This window comes from Phalangium opilio, unplaced genomic scaffold, assembly GCF_054372755.1.
Source record: "Phalangium opilio isolate 3A_F unplaced genomic scaffold, DU_Popi_V2 ptg001170l_1, whole genome shotgun sequence".
In the NCBI taxonomy this organism is placed as follows: Eukaryota; Metazoa; Arthropoda; class Arachnida; order Opiliones; family Phalangiidae; genus Phalangium; species Phalangium opilio.
The window spans coordinates 3,014,946-3,039,345 of NW_028324255.1; the positions used below are offsets into that span (position 1 = coordinate 3,014,946).

General features: G+C 38.1%; 2 protein-coding genes and 1 long non-coding RNA gene across 3 annotated transcripts; 1 reads left to right on the forward strand and 2 right to left on the reverse strand.

Moving 5' to 3' along the window:
• Nucleotides 1-9,284: 9,284 nt before the first annotated feature.
• Nucleotides 9,285-10,712, forward strand: LOC149584162 (uncharacterized). Its single transcript, XM_089863621.1, has 2 exons — nucleotides 9,285-9,496; nucleotides 10,162-10,712. Coding segments are annotated over exons 1-2 (510 nt in total). The 5' UTR covers nucleotides 9,285-9,494; the 3' UTR covers nucleotides 10,670-10,712.
• Nucleotides 10,713-16,239: 5,527 nt separating this feature from the next.
• LOC149584163 (uncharacterized) lies at nucleotides 16,240-22,142 on the reverse strand. Its single transcript, XM_089863756.1, has 5 exons — nucleotides 22,109-22,142; nucleotides 19,347-21,061; nucleotides 17,466-19,183; nucleotides 17,104-17,393; nucleotides 16,240-17,014 (listed from the first exon to the last, which is right to left on the reverse strand). The coding sequence occupies exons 1-5, from the start codon at nucleotides 22,140-22,142 to the stop codon at nucleotides 16,551-16,553; spliced, it is 4,221 nt and encodes a 1,406-aa protein (XP_089719882.1). The 3' UTR covers nucleotides 16,240-16,550.
• A 194-nt stretch (nucleotides 22,143-22,336) lies between these two features.
• On the reverse strand, nucleotides 22,337-24,041 carry LOC149584164 (uncharacterized). The gene is made up of 3 exons (XR_016380389.1): nucleotides 24,028-24,041; nucleotides 23,215-23,320; nucleotides 22,337-22,452 (listed from the first exon to the last, which is right to left on the reverse strand). It is a non-coding gene; the product is annotated as an uncharacterized LOC149584164 (long non-coding RNA).
• Between the last annotated feature and the right edge of the window lie 359 nt (nucleotides 24,042-24,400).

Sequence of the window (24,400 nt, forward strand, 5' to 3'; positions counted from 1 at the left end):
AGTGTAAACACTATCGTCTCGTCTCACCCAAAGAAAATATACGCTCCGGGAATGGAAGCTATGTGTCGGGGTTGGGTTGACCAAGGAACTTCCGGTCTATGCAATTTCAATGTAGCCGGAAATACCTCGGTCAACCGAGCCTGCCTTTGGAGCGTACTAGGAGGGGAGAGACAAAAATTTACACTAGAGGAAGCTACACTTTCCATTCCTGGGGCGTGTATCTTCTTTGTCTCACCTCAACAATATTCTTAGTTTGCCAACGTTAAATAACACCAAAGCTAAATTGTAGCTAGACGCACTGATAGTCAATGCGCACCATAAAGAGAATAAAAGGTCTGTAGCTACTACCCGTTTACCATTAGCCCTTTTACTATTCTAATTGCCACCATGATCTTTTCTTCTATTTTAAAATCTTAACCTGATTATTTAACAGTGTATTTAACTTTCGGCTCACTCTGAACCGTTGATGTCTCTTCATTTCAGACACGAAAATCAAAGCCCAAAGTTTACTTCACCTCAGGCCTCAATTATTTACTCTTTGTTTCACTAAGCCTATTGCGGATGATACTTAATATACCCGCCGGAGTCTAGGTCTTAGTTTTCTTCATGAAATCACTCAACCAAGGATTATTGTATATACAGATGTAGTATAGCTTAAGTAATATATAAACAGCCATTTCAAATAACAATATTAAAAAAATCTTTGGAATATCAAAATGAAACAGAGCTTTAAAGCTACAAAAGTACTAAATGCATCATAATTACGAAAAATACTTCCACATATTCACTTTATATTATGGAAAAAGGGAATATTAAGGTTCTGTATGATTTCTTAACACATCAACACAAGGCTAACTGCTAACACGACGCACTAGTGTAACAATGGACGGACACACACAGACAAAAACATAGACTGCTTTTTAACTCTTTCCGTAATAATTTTGAGTTGAGAAACAAGATTATCTTTAATATTTAAATAAATATAATTATTTTTAATTATTTTAATCTTCAATAATTAACATTAATAATAGTTAAATCGTTTAAAATAAAGTTATACCTATTATCTTCTCAAACTTTGCTAATATTGACGTTTACAGTGAAGGGTACCCCTCTTCCCGCTTTCTTCAAATTTTGGGGTATATATACGATTCGTTTCCATTATAATAGTAAGGAAAAAGCGCAATTGCGAAAACCTTCGGTGGTCGATCCCACCCATAGATATAGTAAAACTATAAAGGGTCTAGATCCACTTCGCTGGCTTAGGCTTAACGAAAAAAACGTGGAAGGGGCAACGAGCAGACTGCCGCTATTTTCTGGGGGTAGCCGTATAAAACGCCATCTATCGGGAACTTTCGAAACTAAATTAAAGGATGAGCTTAGAGTAGTGGCACTCTATGTTAACCCCCTATAGGGCATAATAAGTCAAACCCTCGGAGATGCCATTACTCCATTTTATACGAGCTAAGAGCAGAAAAACGTATTTTATAAATTTTACACCTGTAAAATCGTTTAAAAAACACTTGGAACTTGTATTTCTACTTACTTTCGAGGAAATACCACCGTTTTCTGAAGGTAAGAGTCTTTTTTTATACATTTATTAGTAATAAAAACATTAAAGGCGAGCTAAGCCTTGGTCATGGCCATAATGTAGATTTGATTTGCACATAGAGAAAAGAGGCTGTACTTTTGTGACTTGGAAAATTTATTTTTTAGGCTTTTCGAACATTTCTATGGCAAAATGAGGTAGGCCTAGGAGACTAATGAAATATTTAGAGGATAATTTTGGAAGCAAGGTATCATTGATGAATTGGTTGTCTTTCACTATCATCAAGATTTCGATGTTATCGGGTGGCACAAATACTGCCCAAAAGCATACGGGTACGTTACACACGAAAAGCTGACCCTGAATCTGATGATAGACGTTCCAGTTCATCCGTTTCTTCGTCAAAGTAAAGGTAAAAGTTACCCGAAGCTGCTTTTCCTCTGATAGTTTCTTTATTCTTGAAAATAGTGTAAGGGCATTTGATCTCCACTAAGTACAGCTGGTCCTCAACCAGTATAAGGCAATCGGGGCTTGCCCCAAGGAAGCAAAATTGTGGATTAACAATCAAACCCACAGAGGTGTGACACTGGGTATTGATGTGTTGCCTGAATATTTGAAAAAGCAGCGGGTTCATGCTTCAATCTATGATCAAAGGACAACGCTCCCATTTCTTCTAATGCTTCAGATTGTTGCTCGAGAGTCAAATTACGGAGAGTCAGTTTAGGGATAATTTCATCGGTTACATTAATTTCATCTCCAAATTAGGATGGAATCGCGAACCGTACGGTTTGAGCGCTCTACGTAGTCTCTTTCCAGTGGTGGGAAAGAAATCTGATTTTGTAAAATGTTTTGAACAAATCCGTAAACTGGAGATATCAGTGGACAGAGGTCCTACAGCTGTTGTTATAGAATTAATCCACTTCTTTCTAGTGGCAGTCTCTTTCGGAAAGTTGTGGTAAGAAAGAAAACGTTCTTTACACCTACAGTTTTTACTAATTGAAAATGGTAATTGAATTTTAATTACTTTACTGCTAATTGGGAAGTAATTTTTTTCTTTAAATCGGCGAAAGAGATTAATTGAAAATCCAATTGGCTAATTAGCCAAAACTAAATCTAATTAATTTTTAATTAGATAATTACCTTTCCGATGTAAACTAATTAATTATAATTACTTCCCAATTAGCAGTAAAGTAATTAAAATTCAATTATAATTTTAAATTAGTAAAAATGCAAATTAATTAGAATTTTAATTATCTAACTAATTAATTAGCACAGCTCTGCATTGAACCTTGCATTACCAAAGGCGGAACAGGAAACCCATGGGGACTTTTATGGTGATATTTGATACTTACGGTTTCTTTTTCACCTCAATTAGACAAGTAATTAATAAGAAATTTGTAATTAATTATGAAATGAAAGAATGTTTATTGTACATGAAAAAAGTCATTTACAGACTCACGTGAACATGCACATTGTGTACAACGAAAGAACAACAATCAAGTTTAAGTATATACAAGACAAAGAGTATACTATGGATAAGCTGGTACTATGTTATTTTATACATGTGCTAAGGGTTAACGGATGTCAGTTAATTTAATTGCGAATATATCTAGATTAAAACGTAGGAAATTGCATGATCTTTGCATGCGATTAATAAGATTAGTTTGAAAAATTTCTAATTTCTAATTGAATTTAATTAATTTCTTATTGCTATTTGGCTAAATAATTAATTCATAAATATTAATCTAATTGCTAATTGGCTAATTAGTAAATTCATAAATATTAATCTAATTGCTAATTGGCTAATTAATTATTCATACATATTAATCTAATTGCTAATTGACTAATTAATTAATTCGTAAATATTAATCTAATTGCTAGTAGGCTAATAAACTAATTCATAAACATTTATCTAACTGCTAATTATAACTTAATTAGTTGGCAGCTAATTAGCACAGCTATGTTTATTACTGTTTCTCCACGTTATTGCAGTTTTTTACTAATTGAAAATGGTAATTGAATTTTAATTATTTTTCTGCTAATTGGGAAGTAATTTTTTTACTTCAAATTGCCGAAAGAGGTTAATTGAAAATCCAATTCGCTAATTAGCCAAAACTAAATCTAATTAATTATTAATTTGATAATTACCTTTCCGATGTATACTAATTAATTATAATTACTTCCCAATTAGCAGTAAAGTAATAAAAAACTCAATTATGATTTTAAATTAGTAAAAAAAAAGCTAATTAGAATTTTAATTAGCTAACTAATTAATTAGCACAGCTGTGCATTAAACCTTGCATTACCAAAGGCGGAACAGGAAACGCATGGGCGCTTTTATGGTGTTATTTGTTACTTACGGCTTCTTTTCTCACCTTAATTAGACAAGTAATTAATAAGAAATTTGTAATTGTAATTAATTCGTTTGAAAAAGCTGCTTTCCTGCTGGACAAATTGCTAAACTTGGCTAGTTTTAGCTCAGCCCTAGTGTACGAGGTCCGACTGGTTCTGTGATATCTTATAGAAATAGAGACACACGATGGACAAGAGAGTATGTTGGTTTCATTGAGAAGATTCTTTAGTTTTTGGAAACTTTAGTGTTCGAACAGAGGTTATTTATGGCACCTCCATAAATCAAATTTGAACACGCGTTCCATGGAAAGTCGACAGTCTTCATACGCATTTCTGAGCGAGATTATTAAATGCCTTTGTTTTATGCACAGTGAGAAAGAGTTATGGCAAATAAAGCGAAAAATGATAAACCCGGTATTTCATTTCAAAAAATTTGTGGATTTGATGCCTACGGTGAACCGTAAAAGTCACACTTTGGTCAATCTACTTCAAAAGAAGATAGACGAGCCGTGGATTGACATATCTCACTTCACATTAGCTTTCAGTTTCGACGTTTTCACAGGTATGATGTATGAAACACGTGAAATATCTGGGATCCGTTCATCTCTCTCTCTTAAGCCGTACCATTAATTCAAACCCGTTTATGATAGAACCTAATGAAATTATTGTTTATAAACTGACTTTACCCGCGTTTACACAAGACATTTTGTAACGTTAATTTTTTGATAAAATATCCGAACGATTAAAAGCTAAACGTTACATTTCGACCTTTCCATTAGACGGATTTAAAGTGTTTAATATAAATGCGGCTGAATTTAGGTCAGATTTTTTTAAATATTAAAAATTATATAAAAGAATTAAAAACTTTCGTTTACGGAGATATCCAACGTGATTTTATTAAAACATTAAAAATTTCTTAGAGACGTTTCGGGCCGCGGCTCGTCATTCAGTCTGTTGAACTTAATTTCGTTCATGTTAATATACTACTCTACTCTAGGTTATTTTTTAGAAAAAAATTTTTATAGGGGAAGTATAACATTCGGTTGCAAGAGGGAATACCATAAGGGTGCCGCGTTTTTTTTTATGGTATTCTCTCAAGCGACCAAATGTTATACTTCCCCTATAAAAAATTTTTTCTAAAAAATAACCTAGAGTAGAGTAGTATATTAACATGAACGAAATTAAGTTCAACAGACTGAATGACGAGCCGCGGCCCGAAACGTCTCTAAGAAATTTTTAATGTTTTAAAAATCCTATGGGCCGTTGCCCTTATTCTTTCATTGAGGTTTTTTGTTGTGAAAAAAATAAAAATCGTACCTAATTAGCCTCCAGTTTAATTCCATATCCAAAATTTTTATTTTAAACGAGAGCTCAAACGCCATGTTTTTCTTGCTCAATCTCCCTCTAACGGCGTGATTCACGACAAAAATGCCGTAAGTCCAATATAAAAATTGAGGGCTAAAATGCGTGTCTCGAACAGTGGTAAAACGCCCTAACTCTAATACCAAAAACAACGTAACTAGAAGTATGTGTTTATAATGATAAAAATCTATACTTCAACTTAATTGATCTTAATGAAACTAAAAATGGCGCTACAATGAACTGTTCTCTTTCATTTAAGATTGTTCCCAAACGTATCAAATGAATAGTTTTCATTATATCCCTGCGGGGTTGACCCCCACTTTCTATAAAATTCCCATGTTATGTCTATGGAAGAATATTGTATTTTTCACCGAATGTCTGATTAATTTTATGGATTCTAAAACCACCCTTAACAACTTTTTTCTTTATAGAATTAACTCTTAGTTGGATCGCTTTGAAATATTAACCACACAATTAGGGCCCAAATTTTAGTTCACTGGCACAATTTCAAAGCAGCAAACACAATACGAAAAATGTTACGGCCAATCAAAGAACCCTCCTTTAGCATTAGAGGCAGTATCAAGTCTTATCTAAGAGAGCAACCGCTCTCCTAGAATTTCTTCTTTTTTATTTGTTTCATTTCTGTCAGCCCATTATAAAATTGCTAGCTTACGTTATTGAACATGCGTTACTCAAATATATCCAATCAGTTTGGTTTCTCCGTTTTTAGTGCAGACAGCCTATTTTTTCGCCGTACTTAACTTAAAGTGCGAATTGTAACTCTAAAGCGGGCCTTAAAACAAAATGTCAGATAACATGACCAGAGTCCTGCACGGGCCGGGCTCAAGCCCGGTCCGGCCGATCGGGTCGGGCCGAGCCGGGCTTTCCACTTTTGAAAATTGTATCGGGCCGGGCCTGGTCGGGCTTTTAAAATTTTGGAAATTAACGGGCCGGGCCGGACTTTTGTTCATTTTTCAAAATTCGGGCCGGGCCGAACTTGATTATCATTTAATCCAAAGTTCAAATGAAAGATAATTTAAATGAGTATAAGATTCTAAGGACAAATGTAACGAACAATTATAAAAAGAAATGAAAAATACACGACGCTAAAGCAAATATGAATTCAAATCATTGATTTTATGTAAAAAAATATAAAAATTACAACTGCACTACGTGTAACGGGCCGGGCCGGGCCGGGCTTGGTTATTTCCTGTAACCGGCCGGTCCGGACCGGGCCGAAAAACCAACTATGTACTCGGACTTGGGCAGGGTTTCGGGCTTATTTAAAATGCTAAAACCGGGCCGGGTCTGAAAAACTCGGCCCGTGCAGGTCTCTGAACATAACATTATACCTTAAAAGAAGTCTGCTGGCCCATTGGGCCGAATGCCATAAGACCGAATGTCCCATTGAACCGAATCCCGTTGGACCGAATATAGCCAAAATGTGCGGGTTTATTATCTTAAAATTCTCATTGCTATTAAAAGATATATTTTTAAAGCCGTATTTTAAAACCGAATTAAAAACTACCTCTTTTGGTTTAAAGAAAATACCCTTGTCCTTAAGCTTGCGTCTATCAATACACTTTCCTATATAAATAATGATACTGTGATGATCAAATCCCAAGTTTAAAAGGATGCCTCTATTGTAACCGAGCCGAATCAAAGCCAACCTGAAATGACCCGTAAAACAATCAATATTTGTGAAAAGGCATATATTTATTGTTCAAGAAACTAAAAAAATAAAGCGTTAATTGCTCCAGAATCTTTATAAATTTGTTGGAAAAGGCCCGTTTTTATTATGCAAGGACCTCAATGAAAAAAAATATTATGACAAATCGGTTATTCTACCACTTCCAATCCTAACCTAACCTAACCTGACTTAACCTAACTTAACCCAACCCAACCTAACCCAACCTAACCTACCTAACCCAACCTAACCTAACCTAACCTAACCTGACTTAACCTAACCTAACCTAACCTAACCTGACTTAACCTAACCTAACCTAACCTAACCTAACCAAACCTAACCTAACCAAACCAAACCTAACCTAATCTAACCTAACCCAACCCAACCTAACCTTAACCCTCTAAAATATTACCGTAATTTTAATAAAATTTAGGCAAAATATTTTAAATACTCAAAGGCCATTATTCCAATAGTATTATTTTATTACATTATAGTTTCCCACACTGTCTAACGTAACTTCAATTAAGTTCAAATGAAATTAATAATCAATTGAATGAAACTATTATTACGTAGTTTACTTTTTCTTTCGGGGAATCGATCCAAGGACTATCACACGGTAGTCCGATACTCTTCCACTGCGCCACGGTGAGACGAAAGTTCCAATCGCTAAATTAACTTATATAGCCTTATAAGTAATAATAATATTCCTAATAAAAAATCTCAATAGACAGAAACCGCACAAACGGCTGGATTTTAAATCATATTTCAGATAAAATCGGTCGATTGGGAATTCGGTCGAATGGGATTCAATCCAATGGGAGGACACCAAAAGGACGGCCTTTTTCTAAATATTAAGGAAAAACATCCAAAAATACACGATCGCTTATTACAAAAAAAAATAGCATTTAATTTGTCTTAAAAGCGAGGACTACTGCGCCATCCGTCATTGCTTTAGTGGCATCTGTTAAATCAAACCACTTTACCCTTAGCTCTTTCATCCTGTGAGATTTCAACCAATCCCATTTGAGGAATGTTGTTCTGGCTAGCAGACGCCACTAAAGCCATGGCGGCGCAGTAGTCCACGTTTTTAAGACTAATTTAATGCTAGTTATTTTGTAATAAGAAATCATGTATTTTATTCATATTTTTTCTTTTATATTTGGAAAAAAAGCGTTTCTTTTAAGGTATAATCAGAGATAGATTTTATTTTGAGAAGCAGGAATGGAGAACAGAGTATTCTAGGAGCACGTCAAAGTTCCGGACCCCCTTCCCCGAGACGGGGGGAAGAAGAGGCGGGTCATAGCGACAGGGGTAAAAGGAATTACATATTTTTCTCCGTGGCCGTCAGCAACGTCATCAAAACGTAGTTGAAGTGAGACAATAAGGTAATTTAAAATTTTCGTTACATGTTCGAAGGAGGGGCTCTATACTGGGCTATTCAGTCGGACTGAAGTAAACACTAACCGTTCTCCATTTCTGCTTCTAAAATTATATCTATCCCCGTTATTATGTAATGTTACTTAGCCTTTTCCTTTAACTGAAATTATTGCTATTGATGGACAAAAGGTTGAAACTATTAGCAAATAAACCCCACACTCTTTCTTATAATTATTATTATTAATAATATGTAAAGAATACATGTATAAGTTTGAAATGTTTTGATAACAAGATGTGTCTGGCCTGGCATACAGGTTATACGTTTGCACGGCACCAGTCGAATTGCCATTATTGTTATAATATGACCCTAAAAACTGTTTGTTAACAAATTAGAATTAAAAGGACTTTATCTAGTCTTAAACCAATTAGAATTAAAAATACTAAATCTAGTCTAAATCAAAGTACTAAAATTCATACCAAAATATGCTGTAAAAACGTGAGATAGTGGATAACCAGCTACAAGCTAATTGACGGGAAAGAATTTCGTTTGGTTTTTTATTCCAAAGCTTCGGTATTTATTCTTGTGTATTATATTTTCGAAAGATCTAGGAAAGGTGAAGGGTTTTTTAAAAAAACATTATTCAATAATGTAATCGAATTTAAAATTGTTATAATGTAGTTTATTTAGATATCATTATAAAAATTGATATTTTTTGAAGTATCTTCTATTAAATTTCGACTCAGTCTATAGGACAAAAGTAGATAGTAAATACCGGTTTTGGCCCACTGGCGTCAGTCAGTGCCAGATGGCACATGATCTGGCACCAGTAAATATGGCGTCAATGGACGCCCACAGAATTTTTCTTCTTACGGCGCCAGTGAATCAAATATTTTTCCCCCCAATATTGTTGTGACGTCAGTGAAACGTTCATGATGTGTTGGCGTCAGTGAATCAATCATGGCGTCAATGTTAGGCTTAAGCGTCATATTCGACAACGTGGTAAATAACCTTTGTCATACACGTGGTTTAACTATAAGAACGTGATTGGTCTAAAAAGAGCGCCATGTTTACATGGTCAGAAAGTCACGTGACATTAAAGTATAAAAGACGAGGACGGTTTAAAGATAAGGCATTCTACATCCATCCTTGAAGTACCGATCCAGATCCGAAAAATGTAAGTATAAATTTCTTTAAATATAAGTTTACGATAGTTAATTCATCCCGCATTTATCGATATGGATTTAAGTATGCAACACCCCTTTACCGGACTAGTGGCTGGAGTCACCGGCTGTGGGAAAAGTGTTTTCGTAGGAGAATTAATTAAGCATAAGGATATATGTATTTCGCCCACCCCCGAAAGAATAATTTGGTGTTACACGGAGTATCAGTCGAAACTATACGGTGCTATACTATCCCATACTCCGAGTGTAGAATTTCACGAGGGTTTATTAGATGTTAACACTCTAGATGCTAGTGTGAGGAACTTCGTTATATTAGACGACTTACTATGTGAAATAGCGAATAATAAGGACGTGACGAATCTTTTCATTAGGGGCTCACACCATAGGAATACCTCAGTTTTAATTTTAATGCAGAATCTTTATTATCCTGGGAAGGAAATTCGTACCTTAAACTTAAATGCCCATTACTTGGTTATATTTAAAACACCACGTGATCAGTCCGCCATTATCCATCTTGCGAAACAAATTTCGCCGGGAAATAGTAAATACGTGGTAGACTCCTTTAGACAGGCGACTTTGGAACCTTACGGATATCTATTTGTAGACCTTAAGGCTAACACCCTAGATAACCACCGTCTAAGAACAGGTATACTTCCAGGTCAACAAGCAGCACTGTTCATACCGAAATGACGGCCATCCTTGAAGCGAATTTTTTCCGGATTAAGGGGCAATGGATAATCAAGGAGCTGACGATGTACGTGAAGGAGACCGACGTCCACGAAGTCTGGATCTTCCAATCCCCATGCAGGTTCTCAGAGTTATCCGTCAAGGATAAAAGGCAATGCAGGTGGCTCTCAAGGAACACTTGCGATCTAGCATTCGAGGAGGGAGACTACCCATACGAGACGACACAGGAGGCCGCCGACTATATTCGAGCTAGAGCATCGTCATACGTGACGAAAGGAGCGGAGAAGGCTGAAACCCTATCAAAGTTCTTGAGGTGTGAAGTTATCAACGCCGAAGACTACGGTTGCCCGAGATTATCAAGTATCGAGTGCGATACCCCCAGAGCTTGCACTTTTCATAGGGACAGCAACAACTGTACCTTGGTGAAGGCGTCCAAACTAGCGGAATGGCTCCGTCAAAACGAGTCGACGATAATTTAATTTTTTTAAAATATATTGCAAATTGTAACTCATGTCAAAGAAATGCCGCAATTAAATTTGCCAATAAAGAAGCGATTAAATCTATTGTCGAGTGTTGTATAAATATCCTACGGGGCAATGTCCCTCTTTCAGTGGAGGAGAAGGTGCGGTTGAAGAAACATCGACACGTTATAAGAAAGGCTACGTCCAACATACTCCCTTCAAAGAAAAGGAAACTATTAATTCAAAACGGAGGTTTCATCCCTTTACTTCTCGGACCGTTACTATCTATCATTAGTTCAGTAGCAGGTGCGGCTATAAGTCGAGCTATAAAGTAAAAATGGCGCGAAAAATGTTATTAATTTCCGAAGAAACGTATAATAGGTTAAATTCAAATAGCGGTTTAAAAGTCGACACTTCAATGGAGTTGGATAAGGAGGATAAGTTGAAATCCATCATAAACGATACTAAATTAAACGATACTGATAAACTATTAAGATATAACCACGTACTTTCGAGGGAAATTAGTAAAACGGTGAAAAGGGCGAAAGTAAAACCAGCAAAAATCCGGAATTGGGGTCCTGAAATCGTCTCTTCGGTTCCTTCCTATAGCGCAGCTGATTGTTTGAACTTGTACAAATGGATTGACCGTATATCAAAAATAAGATGGACACACGCCGGAGAGTTAATATATGAGAACCGTAAAATCATCGGTTCAAATATAATTGATTTATTAGCTTATACCGCGAAGAGTTCTAAAAAACAGTCGTCCGTCATTGGTGCCCCACAGTTTTACCAACTTTTGTATACGGTTAATGTACCAAGAACATTAATTAAAATTAGAAAAACAGACCCACCCCCGCCTGAAAAAAGTGAAGCGAAGAAAGAAAAAGTGGAGAAAGAAGAAGTGAAGGAGGATTATTATTTGCCCGCTCAGACTGGTGAGGGTTTCGGAAATTGGATAAACTTGTAGCACTTGTTTTAAATAAAATACGATTCATTTACATTCCACGTTTCATTCATTTTAAGTATTCCGATATGGAAGGTTGCGATAATCAGGTGGGTACTTTTGTGGTGTTAGCCAACCTAGTAGACACATTTTTTAAATCTCCTAAAATTTTAACTGTGGTTTTAGTAATTGCCATATTCCTAATTATAGAGGTTAGCGATTTTCTCTTCAGGCATTATCATAGTGTAACCAACTGCACCCTTAATGGATAGACTAAAAGAGATTTATTCTAATGTTTCTGACCCGGGTTCATATGGAAGTGTTCTCGGGCTATACCGAGCGGCTAAAGAGGCTGGGTTAAAGGTTACGGTAAAAGACGTGGAGACATTTTTAAAAACACAAGATACGTATACATTACACAGGAATGCTAGAAAAAACTTTAAGAGAAATAGGACAATAGTTTATGGGATCGATGAGCAGTGGCAGATTGATTTAGCTGATTTGAAGAACCTAACTCGTCACAATAAGGGGTTCAGATACCTCCTGTGCTGCATTGACGTTTTCAGTAAATACGCCTTTGTGGTGGCTACCAAGGACAAGAAAGGACCAACCATCCTTAGGGCTTTTAAGGCTATTCTCGAGTCCGGTCGCTCACCGAAGCGAGTGCAAAGTGACCACGGTAATGAGTTCATATGCAGGGATGTTCAGAGAGAGTTGAAAAGAAGGGGGATTGAGTTCTTTGCCCCGGATTCCGAACAGAAGGCTACGATAGTTGAAAGGTTCAACAGAACTCTAAAAAGTCGCATGTATCGGTATTTCACGGAAAACAATACCTATAAGTACATTGACGCTCTTAAAGACATGGTTCAAGCTTATAATAACAATTATCACCGATCCATAAAGTGTAAACCCGTTGAAGTCACACCCGAAACATCGAGACGGGTATGGGAAAACCTTTACGGCGATGTAGACTTCTCCCCACCATTAAAGTATCCTTACGATATTGGTGACGTAGTCCGGATAAGCAAACATAAGAATATTTTCGAGAAGGGTTACTTGCCCACGTGGTCGGAAGAACTTTTCAAAGTGGTGGAGAGATTACCTCGTAGTCCACCGGTGTATAGGATCCAGGATTTGAATTCGGAACCGATTACTGGTATTTTTTACAAGGAACAATTACAGAAAGTGGGTAAAGACCTAAATTCTAGCGTGTTTAAAATAGAAAAGATATTGAGGAAACGTCGCAGACCCGACGGGACGCTAGAGAAGCTAGTACGTTGGAAAGGATACTCTCCGTCTTTTGACAGTTGGGTTCAGGAAATAGATATAGTATGAGCTTTTACATCACTTTACCTTCCGACTCGTCGATGAGGTATTTCCCCGACAATACGAGAAGTAAATTCCGGACGTACCTCCCCGAACCCGTAAAATTACAGGGATTTTACGAAGTAGGCTTAGCGGAAATTAGCTACCCGCACACTTGGGATAATTTGAGTAGGACATGCTCGCTTATACTCGTGAGTAATGGTAGAGTAGTATATTCTACAATCATAGAGTTACCCGCCGGATATTATGGTAATATCCAGGACCTTATCGAGCAACTTAACTACGTCGAGGATGACGTGGCGGGCGTTATTACGCGTGAACCTTCAATTCCCGCCCAGCTCAAGTATTCCTTTAGTTACATAAAGCGCATACGAAGAGTACAACTTTCTCTCAAAGAGGATTATTTGTTAACTATACCGGGGGAGTTAGCTGTTATTCTCGGATTTTCGAAAGATTCCACGGAATCAACGACTTTTTCCCAGTCTACCATAGCCACGTACCCCTTTGACCTCGACGCGGGACTTCATTCACTCTTTGTTTATAGCGACGTGGTCGAGTCTAGACCCGTGGGAGATGTGCACATACCTCTACTAAGAATCGTTAGCGTGCAGGGTAATGACGGGGAAACGGTAGACAAAGATTTCCCTAGACCGCACTACCTCCCCCTCGCCTGCAATACTTTCCAGTCAATTGAAATTAACATAATGAGTGAGCTTGGTACCCCCATAGATTTCGTGAGAGGAAGAGTTCACGTTACTCTACACTTTAGACCCCGTAGAATGTGGTCACCATTATAAATTAGAAGGTAAAACAGGTCCTCGTGTCATTTACACTTGAAGTTTTAGATGAAGAACGTCGTCAAATCGAATATGTCCTTTAACCAATCGGACTACGATCAACACTTTCTAAACCAGATCGGACATGGCGGAAAATTTGATTATTATAAACACTTTCATTCCCAAATTGGTAATTCTTTAGCGGTATACAGGGGACTTCCGGTGCTACACGGGTACGGATTGGGAAACTTCATTTCATCGGCCTATCGCCGGGCAATACCTCTACTCAAACGGGGTGCCAGTTACCTCGGGAAAAAATTTTTGAACACAGGTGCAAAGGTCGTGGCCGACGTGGCAAACGGTGTAAACGTGAAAGCATCCGTAAAATCTCATGGAAAAGCCGCGGCTAAAGACGTCGCCCTTAGTGCGGCGGAAGAAATCCGAAAAATGACGGGGAATGGTAATAAAAGGAAACGCAGGTCTAGATCACACGTCAGTTCAGCCTCGGCAAGAAAGAGGAAAGCAACGTCCTTTAATCATCCAGATATTTTTACCTGAAAAATATAATGACACATGTCCATCCAGGTTCGCATGGGTCGGTCGGCTCCGAAGTTGAACTTTTCGACATACCCCTTACCAATACCAGTATTCTGAGTGGAGAATGGGTCGAATACAGCCCCATCTCTAACATTAACGAAAATTCGACAATCACGTTTACCGTGGCTGGCAGTTCCGACGCGTATTTGGACTTGTCCAAGACTTTACTACATCTCCAAGTCAGGATTGTCAACCCGGCCGATGGAAAAACAATCCCAGCAGCTGCTGATAAAGTTGGACCGGTAAATAATTTCCTGCATAGTCTTTTCAGCGAAGTACACCTTTCAGCTCAAGAGAGATCGGTCACACCATCGCCGCAAAACTACCCTTACAAGGCCATGTTCCAAACGGCGGTGACATTCGGAGGACCCGCCAAAACTAGTTTTCTTACTAGTTCAATGTTTTACAAAGACACGGCCGGAAAATTTGACGTTTTGGACGATAACGAAGGGTTTAAAACACGAGCGGCCTTTGCTAGAAAAGGAACAATAGATATGGTAGGAACTGTACACTTGGATCTTTGTCAACAACCTCGATACTTCCCAAATTTAACGGATCTCAAATTCAAGTTTGTTAAAAGTCCAAACGAATTTTGCGTGCATGCAGACGGTGCAGTTAAATGGAAAGTGGTTTACGAGTTAGCATCCCTGTACGTTCGTAAAGTAAAATTACCATCGGAAGTGTTAATCGCCCACGCTAAATGTTTGGAACTGGCAACCATGAAATACCCGATTATTCGCACGGAATGTAACTCATTCTCAATTAACAGTGGTACAAAAATATGTGTTAGAGATAATTTATTCATGGGTCAACTACCCAAAAAAGTTCTTTTCGCTCTTGTAGATCAAAATGCATATTTGGGTGATTACGGAAAGTCACCCTTCAATTTTCAACCTTATGATTTAAATCATATCGCCTTGTACCTTGACGGAGCTAGCGTTCCACATAAACCTCTTACCCCAAACTTTTCTGGTGGTCAATATATGAGATCTTATACTAATCTTTTTACTCAAACCTCTCAATGGTTATTGGACGAGGGGAACTACATTTCACGGGAGGAATTCCCCAATGGGAATTGCATATTTGCTTTTGATTTAAGTCCCGACCTCAGTAGTTCAACTTCTCAATTTCAATTGATAAGGAATGGTAACTTGCGATTGGAATTAAAATTCGCCAAGGGCTTGCCCAAGACTATCACAGTTTTATATTACTCTGAGTTTCAGAATTTGGTTGAGATTGATAAGAACAGAACTGTCATATACGATTACAACTAAAAGATTATGAACACTACACAATTAACTAAAATTATGCAAAGGGATAAATTCACCAAAGATCTGTTTCGAGGTGTTTTTGCAGCTGACCTGCTACCCGAGAAAGTAAAGTTTTTCCCTTCACTGTATATTGTAAATACTGGCTCTTCAGAAACTGAAGGTCAGCATTGGACTGTTATTTACTTTTCTAGTAACAAAAATACCGAGTTCTTCGATAGTTTCGGAAACCCGCCGGACATGTTTCAATTCAACGATTTTGTAGAAAGAAACAGCGTTACCGTAACTTTTAATTCTAAAGAACTTCAAGGAAATTCCAGTCGGACATGTGGCGGATTTTGCGTATATTTTTCTCTGTATAGATGCAGAGGTATTAAAATGTATAATATTTGCTTAAAATTTGTAAAAGATAAGAATTTGAACGATAAAATGATATCGGAATTTATGTATAAGAGATTTTTAATAAAGTTTTTTTGATTGAATTTATGTGTTTTTTTCTTTAAATCGCGCGCGAACTTATTCCTACACGCGGGAAATTTAAACACGCGCACGCGGTCGGTCCCACGCGTTGGGGGCTTCATCCCCTTAACCTGAAAAAATGTTTGCCTAAGTTGTATGAAATAAGAGGGAGAAAATTTGTATTTAAATTTTTTTTTATTTTGAATGAGAAACCGTAGTGTCACGGAGTAAAACTCATTCGAGAAAAAAACAACTTAAAACTATACAATTAAACATTGAAAATATATATACATTAAATTAAACTTATAAACTATACATAGAACTATGAAATTTTAAAGGAAAAGGGTTGGGCGTGGACCGATTCGGCCACTTCGCACCAAAAGGGTATGGGAGGGGAAATTGGGCGTGGACCGATTCGGCCACTTCGCACCAAAAGGGTATGGGAGGAGGGCGTGGACCGGTACGGCCACTTCGCCCCCAGGAGGGAATGGGAGGGGATAGGGTTACAGAAAGTTATACATTTGGAATTATTCCTTAATTTTAAAATGACCATGAGCGTATGTAGACACCCCATCGATGATGAATCTCTTATCATCGCAGGGGTTAAGAGCGAGTTTCTTCTGAGTGATGGAAAATAGTTCGTGTTTAACACTGACTATCCTCTTCATCTCCTCAGTGGTGAGTTTACGTTGAAGCAGGCATTCCTTGTATTGAGCGTGACGTATCTTCTTTTTGACTACGCGACGACAGATTCCCTTCGCCGTCTTCTTTTCACCTTTTGCCGACAGGATGCTGTACATTTTCGGCCGCAAGCCGCAGAACTCCTGAATCTGGACGCTGTTGAGTTCGTCCTTGAACTTTCCGAGGGCCTTCTTGTTCTCTTCGCTGAAGAGAGGATGTTCCTTGGGGTAAGCGGAAAAGTCGAACATCTCCTTCATCTGGGCAAAGTCCCGGGGCAAATCGTCGGTGAAAATCTGATAGGTCAGGCTGTCTGCAATTATACGTAAAAACATTTAATTAGTTAAAATTGAAAGTAGAAAAAATGATTTAAATCTAGTAAACGTTTTTAAAAAATCATACCTGTGTCGGTAAAAAGAAGTTTGAGGTCGTCGCCATATTTTGCCTTCATAGTGTTGTAATGGAAGTCGTACATGACCAACTTTGAGAGGTCCAAGATGGCGAAACCGGTGTAAATGGGTCGGTCCAACTTGAGGGATTTCTTCAGACGATGGATCCCGACCAGCTCGTTCCTGAAGATGGTGAACCTCTGGAATGTCGGCGAACTGGCCTTCTTGATTGCCATCTCCCGGGTCTGGACAAGATCAAAGTTGATCCTGTTGCGGAGGTTTTCCATCGTCTTCCCGAAAACACTGTTAATAGATAAAAAAAAATTTGATTAATTTACGTGTGAAATAATAACTTAGCGTAGCGTAGATGCGTACCTATTGTTGGCCAACTTGAAAAAATCCTTCTCAAAGTCGTTCACTGCCTGCTTCCTCTTCTCCGTGTTGAACTCGATAAATGGTTTTAACCACGCACCCTGCTCGAATGTGAGTATTCGATGGATTTTCCCCAATTTCATCCCCTTAGCGATGTAAAACTTGAGATTCCGGTAGTGGAGAACATATTTCTCCCTATTGTAGAGCGAGGGAACTAACTTTGGAAGACTATCATGTACGTTAATTTTCAGTTTGTTCAACTGTTCAATCGAATACGGTGAAAGCTCATCCGCGTTAATAACTCTACGTTCGGGTGCTAAGGGTAGACAGTTATGTTCTTCGTGCAAACTTTCCGGGTACTCAAGATCCACCTCCAGGATAAAACCCTGGGGATCATCGTCTGGGTGATTCAAGATAATTTCACGGGTGAAATCTTGACATGGTTGAATCCATCGAAATCCTCTCATCGGCAGGTGATGACACATTACGGTGCCGTAAAGGTTATTACAGTCTAGGTAGGTAATGTAAGAGCTACGTTCTGCCGGGTTGAATGTTTCGGGGAGATCCTTATTATTGGCTATGGCTAGTCTATGCGTAATTAGAGAAACACACCCTCTTATACCCTTCTCAATAAAGAGATGCATATCTGGATCCTGGAGTAGTTCCAATTTCACTTGGGTCATGTGAAGTGCGCTTTGCCAAGCGAAACCAGGACCTGTATATGCATGCGCGCAATCTAACTTGTAATATTCTAGACACATAGCCCTGAAACTTTCAAAAACATCCGCTAGGAGCAGAACGTCGGTCTTAACGTATAAATCATGGTACTCACCGAGGTTAGTGAGTTGGAATTTTTCCCAAACCTTTTGAGCTTGAGAATAATCTTCCTCACTAACCTCTTCGTCAGTTAAGGAATTGAAGAAGGCATCTTTGGGTGGCAACTCGGTCTCGTCGAATTTAGTCTCGCAGTCGAAGTAGTCATAGGGGTAAACCTGCTTCCTCAGCAGATGCGGAACTTCGTCAGCGCTGAAGGCAGAGTTTAAACACTTGAACTTATCGGCTCCTCCCCGAGCCAAATTCGATACGAGTGTCTCTAGCGATGCCGGCATGAACCTAATTGAGTCTAAGAATCGTAAATTACCCAGAGAAAACGAAATGTACGTTTCGGAATTCGTGGGGATACACGTAATCTTGTGATCTTTGACCAATCCAATTTTGTCCATGATAAGATGTGCATCGTAACGGGATAAGTTATGCATGAAGACCGGAACGAAATTCCGGGTCCTCAGTTTCAAGTTGCACGAATTATGGGCAGCTCCCCTGTAGGTTCCGTTAGTGTGGTCGTGGTCACGAACTTTACAGTCAGTTACAGTGAAAGGCCTGTTACATAAGTAACAGGATTGGGCCGAGGCGAATTGCGCCTTTTCTAAGTTTGATAAAATCATGGGGGCGTTATCTTTAATCTTACGCTGAATAATCGCGTCTTCACGCAAAAGGTTTTCTAAAAACTTTTCCGTGGCATCTATCCCTCGATAAGTAACTGGTTTTGAGACTGTACCGTCGTGACTAACAATGACATAACTAAACCCACAGGAGATATGCTGCGAAGTTTTCGTGGTTGAGGAGAGGTCGACATCGGGATCGCATCGGTGAACTTTACGGAGAATAGACTCGAAATCGGCATAGATAACGTATTTAACCTGTGAGAAATAGAAATAAAACTATATTAGATAAAATGTAAACAAAACATTCTCTCTCTCTCCCATGCATCTTATCGTCTGCTTTATTTATCTTGCTATGGGCGCCGTCTGGCGTTAGTCTCAGTAAACTATTTTTGGCGCGCTATTCAAAATACCCTGATAAATAACAAAAGTTTTAGTTTACCTTCTGCTGCCATGCGACGTTTTTGAATTCCAGAATAGGCTCCTTTACCGGCATCTCGATCTTCTGGGGTCCGTGTATACTACACTCCTTGATGTGTTCCCTGTAGTTTTCCTCCGAGTTTACACCGGAGAAACGATGCAGGCAATAGCGGCAATAATAGTCCTTGTGATCGTATGCGGTGAATGACTTTGCTAAAAGTCGACTCATGCTTCGGATTAAGCAGAAATGCTTCTTCTCACCCTCGGTTAATAGTAATATATCTACTTGACGTGGTTCCTCAACTCTGTGGGAACTCACGTAAAGGGGGAAGACCTCTTTCTCGTATCCGAATACATTAATCGAAAGGTTATTCACCCGTTCGAAATTCTCCAATTTACCGGTATTTACTTCCACGGGGAACGTAATACCGGCCATGTCCAATTCATTACTATACTCTAAGTACTTTGTTACACGTTGTGGGTTGTTATTTTTAGGGTGTAAATGTGCCAAAATTGACCATAAGAAACACTTATTGTCCGTATTTTGCACATTTAATAGGGCTTTTTTAACTAGGAGATTTTTAGGGGTTTCAAAGTACGTACCCCCGTGAAGCGGGAGGTACGCTATGATATTAATTTGCAGGAAGAGAATTTTATCTAGAACCCACCCGCTACCACTCGCCTCGAACTCCTCCATTAAACGTTTCAGAGTCCTAATACTAAAGTCTATCTGTCCGGGGATAACGTCGGGGTTCAAAATAGCAAGGTTTTGGGTTCTATGATAAATTAAATTTTCTACTTCCTCGTCAGTGTCGGCTAACTGACGGGTGTAGCGAGCCCTGACAGTTAAATACCACTTAATCCCTCTATCTCTAGCCAGTTTATTACGCAAGTAATTTTCAATCGCTACCCTATGTCTACCCACGTACAGCTCTACGTCTGTCTCAGTCGCTACGGGTGTGAAACGTGCACAAAAAATAGCCCTACCGAGTACTTCCAGTTCCTCTAGCTCGTCGTGAAGAGGAACTTCCGGTGACGCAACGATGGGTTCCTCCTCCTGCTCTTGGCCACCACCACCCTCCTGCTGATCCATAAAGCGATGGATGTCGCGGTTCTCCTGGCTGGAAAGGGCTGGGAAGTCATCCTCCTGGTCCATGAACTCGTTCAGGGCACGATTTCCATCGTCGGACAGCTCATCAAGATTTTCGCAAACGGTGGGTGGAGGAGTTCCCAGTAGAGATCCATTGATGACACCCTCTTCTCGGTCCATGAACTCGCTCAAGGCACGATTCCCATCGTCGGACAGTTCATCTAGATTTTCAGGAGAAAGGTCCGACGACACCCTACGAGTGACGCCGGAAAGGGGGCCGAAAACAGAGGAAGGAGTAGGGTTGGACGTGGACCGTTTCGGCCGCTTCGTCTCAGGAGTGGATGGGTCGGACGTGGACCGTTTCGGTCTCTGCGTCCCAGGAGGGATAAAGGTAGAGGTTGAGGGACCCGAGAATGGGATAACAGGAGGAACAAAGGTAGAGGTTGATGGACCCAAGAATGGGACAAAGGTAGAAGTTGATGGACCCGAATTGTTCATGAGGGGGTGTGGAACCTTAAAGTTAGAGTGTCGGGCAGCCGCGTGTAACTTTAAATTCGCAAGTCTGGTATAAACGGCGGTACATTGCGAGCATGGGTATTTAACACCCTCGTGTTTCTCCCTTTTATGTCTCAAAAGTTCCCTGTTCCCTTGGTAGGAACACTCACAAATATTACACTTAAACATTCTCAAAGAATGATAAAGACAATCTTAATCTCAGAAAAATCGCAAGTACTTGTAAAAATACGCAAGTACTTGTAAAAAAAAATCGCAAGTACTTGTAAAAAAAAATCGCAAGTACTTGTAAAAATCACAAGTAATTTCGGTGCTAGCCCGTAAATTTTTTCTTACCCTCTGCAAAATAACTTACAGCAGCAAATGTTACCAAGTATTGAAAAATACTATAAAGCAACTAAGGAGCAAGTTGTATCTCGTCTGAAGTCTGGAACAGAAATGACTGAGTTTGGACACGTGTCGGGCTTTTGTGCTCTTGACGTCGTCCATTTAATCTTCGCCCGAACTATCATATGGGTTTTTCCGTTGGCGTCAAGTCGAAAACCGTGTCGTGTTTCGAAATTCACGCCAAGTTTCAATCTAGTTTGTTTACTTACAAGTTTCCCGGCATAAACAAACATTGCAATCGAACTATCACCCCATGTCGACACTCGGTGCCAGAGTTTCCTACAAGCGCTTATCGTGATTTCTAATTATTGACATAGACCGTTTATTTACCGTCCGAGTTTCTCTATTCACCGACCTCGAAAACCACGCCATGTTTCGAAATTCATGCCAAGTTTCAGTCTAGTTTGTTTACTTACTAGTTTCCTAGCAAACATTGTAACCCCAACTATGATCCCATGTCGACACTAACCGCTTTCTACAAGCGCTTATCATGATTTCTAATTATTGACATAGGCCGTTTATTTACCGTCCGAGTTTCTCTATTCACGTTCATCGACCTTGTTATTTACATTTCTTATCCTTGAAATAGGCCTATCAATAAAGAGTTTAAGTTGAAATAATTTCTAAAGTTTATATTTAGAAGTATTAAATTCGAATATTAAGTTGAAATAACTCCTAAAATTAGGAATATGCTGATATATTTAGTTAAATAGTATTAAATTTGAATATGGCGGTCCTTTTAGACCAATCACGTTCTTATAGCGAACATGACGCGTGTGACAAAGGTTATTTACCACTGTTGGCGCTTAAGTCTAACATTGACGCCATGATTGATTCACTGACGCCAACACATCATGAACGTTTCACTGACGTCACAACAATATTGGGGGAAAAATGTTTGATTCACTGGCGCCATAGGAGGAAAAATTCTGTGAGCGCCCATTGACGCCATATTTATTGGTGCCATCTGGCACGATGCTGGCACTGACTGACGCCAGTGGGCCAAAACCGGTATTTACTATCTACTGACAAATGCAACGTTTGGAATAATACTCGTCGTGGCACAATCCTTGCACATTGGAAAAGCCTCCTTCTAGATTTGCGACAAAGCATTCGCAATCACTATCAACAGCGCATTCTGTAACAAAGTAAAGTTATACGTTAGAATTGGCAATAATTGAGAAAAAACACGTTTTCATATTTGATTTATAGAGATTTTTGGTCCCTGGAACCAGCTTCGAGGAAAATAAAAAGGCTTATAAACTAAGAATGATCAAAAAGTGAAGTTTAAACTTGCTAATGCAGTTCATTTATATCTCATTTAAAAACTGATTTATTAAAGTATCTGTCCAAGACTTTTTTCGAATTAATTTCAGCTAAGTCTATATCTGCTAACAAAATGTCGCAGCATATCAAAACTGTATTTACCAGTCAGAGTTAAATAAGTATACTATGCTCATTACAATAAAAGTAGTGAATGAAAAATGGTGATTTTTTATTGATTATTCTACTACTAATAAGACATAATTATGTAAGGAAAATCCAACTTAATTTGAAAATTAAAATTATTCGTATAGGCATTTTCTGGATGTTTGATTATACATATGTTTTAAATTTTTTGGAAAAATCTATAAGAATCACTTTATTTCCCTTTACACTCCCTTGATCTACTCTAATCAGGGATAGATTTAATATTAATTTAAATCTAAATCTATCCTTGCATGCTCTTATATTATAAATCAGCCATCGACTTCTCTCCACCCTCTAGCCGGTGTATTTAATTCTTCGCAATTAGAAATAATATACTATCTGACACGTTTAACCCCACGCAAGAATGTTATTATAATCGATATAGTGTAAGAGACAGCATAAAATAAGTCTGTTTTATCAGTGTCTATACCTTCTCCACTTTTGGCACTTTCAGCTCCAGTCAGCAGAAGGGTGAATAATGCGCAAGCAACAAACAAGTTCACAAGTTTGAATCCCATTTCTAATTGATGTCACTGCTGTATAAAATAAAAATAAAAAACCATGATTAGCTAAGACAGTATCGTAAGTCGACCTCAATAGTGCAGAAATGAAAGTTATTGCTGGCAAACTGGAAAAGTTCCACTGAATTAGCATACCGAGACATTCTAATCGGTCTACATTTTAATAGCAAACATTCCAAAGATTCGATAACAGTGAAATCTATCAAGAAGTTATATCAGTATCTCAGAGATACTAGATATAACTTCTTGATTCTATTAAGTATTAACTTAAGAACTATCTCAAATTTGTACATCGCGTTTTTGGCGCATGTGAGAGTAGCATCAGAAACCTGGATGTTTAATTTGACCTAAAGTGTAGCATACGGTTTAATGTATTTAGAAAAATATATTTTAACAAAAATCTCAGAAATTGTACTATAAAAATATTTTTACAAATATCTCAAAAATAGTATAGTAAAAATATTTTTACAAAAATCTCAAAAATAGTATAGTAAAAATATTTTTACAAAAATCTCAAAAATTGAATTTGAAAAATATTTTGCAAAATCTTAAAAATCGATGTACAAAATATTTTGCAAAATATTGAAAATTGTAATATAAAAATTTATATTAATAGTCAACATAGTTTCCATAAAAAGAGTGGAGTGGGGAAAATCTTATTTCTATACTGCACCTATTGGTACCGCAACTCGGACATACATTAAACGTGTGTTTAGACTTACCCGTTCCCTTGAGAATTATAGAATGATTAAACCCATTTGATGAACTCGCCTTTAAATATCCATAGTCAAGCTTATCTGCTTCACACGCTTAAAATAAAGTCTAGTATTTTATCTCTTAAATATAATAAAAAAATAACACTTGCTACTTCTCATGAGGATTTCAGTTACAAAATTTTATTAAGACTGATAAGTTTTATGGGTCTAGGTTGTGTATTGTACAGCATTTTTTTCTTCTTACGTTAAAAAATTGTAGAAACGTCAAATTACACATGCTGGGAGTTAGTATTTAGCCTATCTAGCGCTTTTGTCATTATACATGGTGACCGATATTTTGAAAAGCATATAACCCATATTTCAGCAGAAGTGTTTCGGT

Coding starts and splice junctions, on each gene's coding strand:
- LOC149584163 (XM_089863756.1), bottom strand. CDS start 22,142: ATGGCGTCAATGTTAGACTTAAGCGCCAACAGTG. Junction 17,394..17,465: donor TTCAAGTTGGCCAACAATAG/GTACGCATCTAC, acceptor ATCTATTAACAG/TGTTTTCGGGAAGACGATGG. Junction 17,015..17,103: donor ACTTCTTTTTACCGACACAG/GTATGATTTTTT, acceptor GTATAATTGCAG/ACAGCCTGACCTATCAGATT.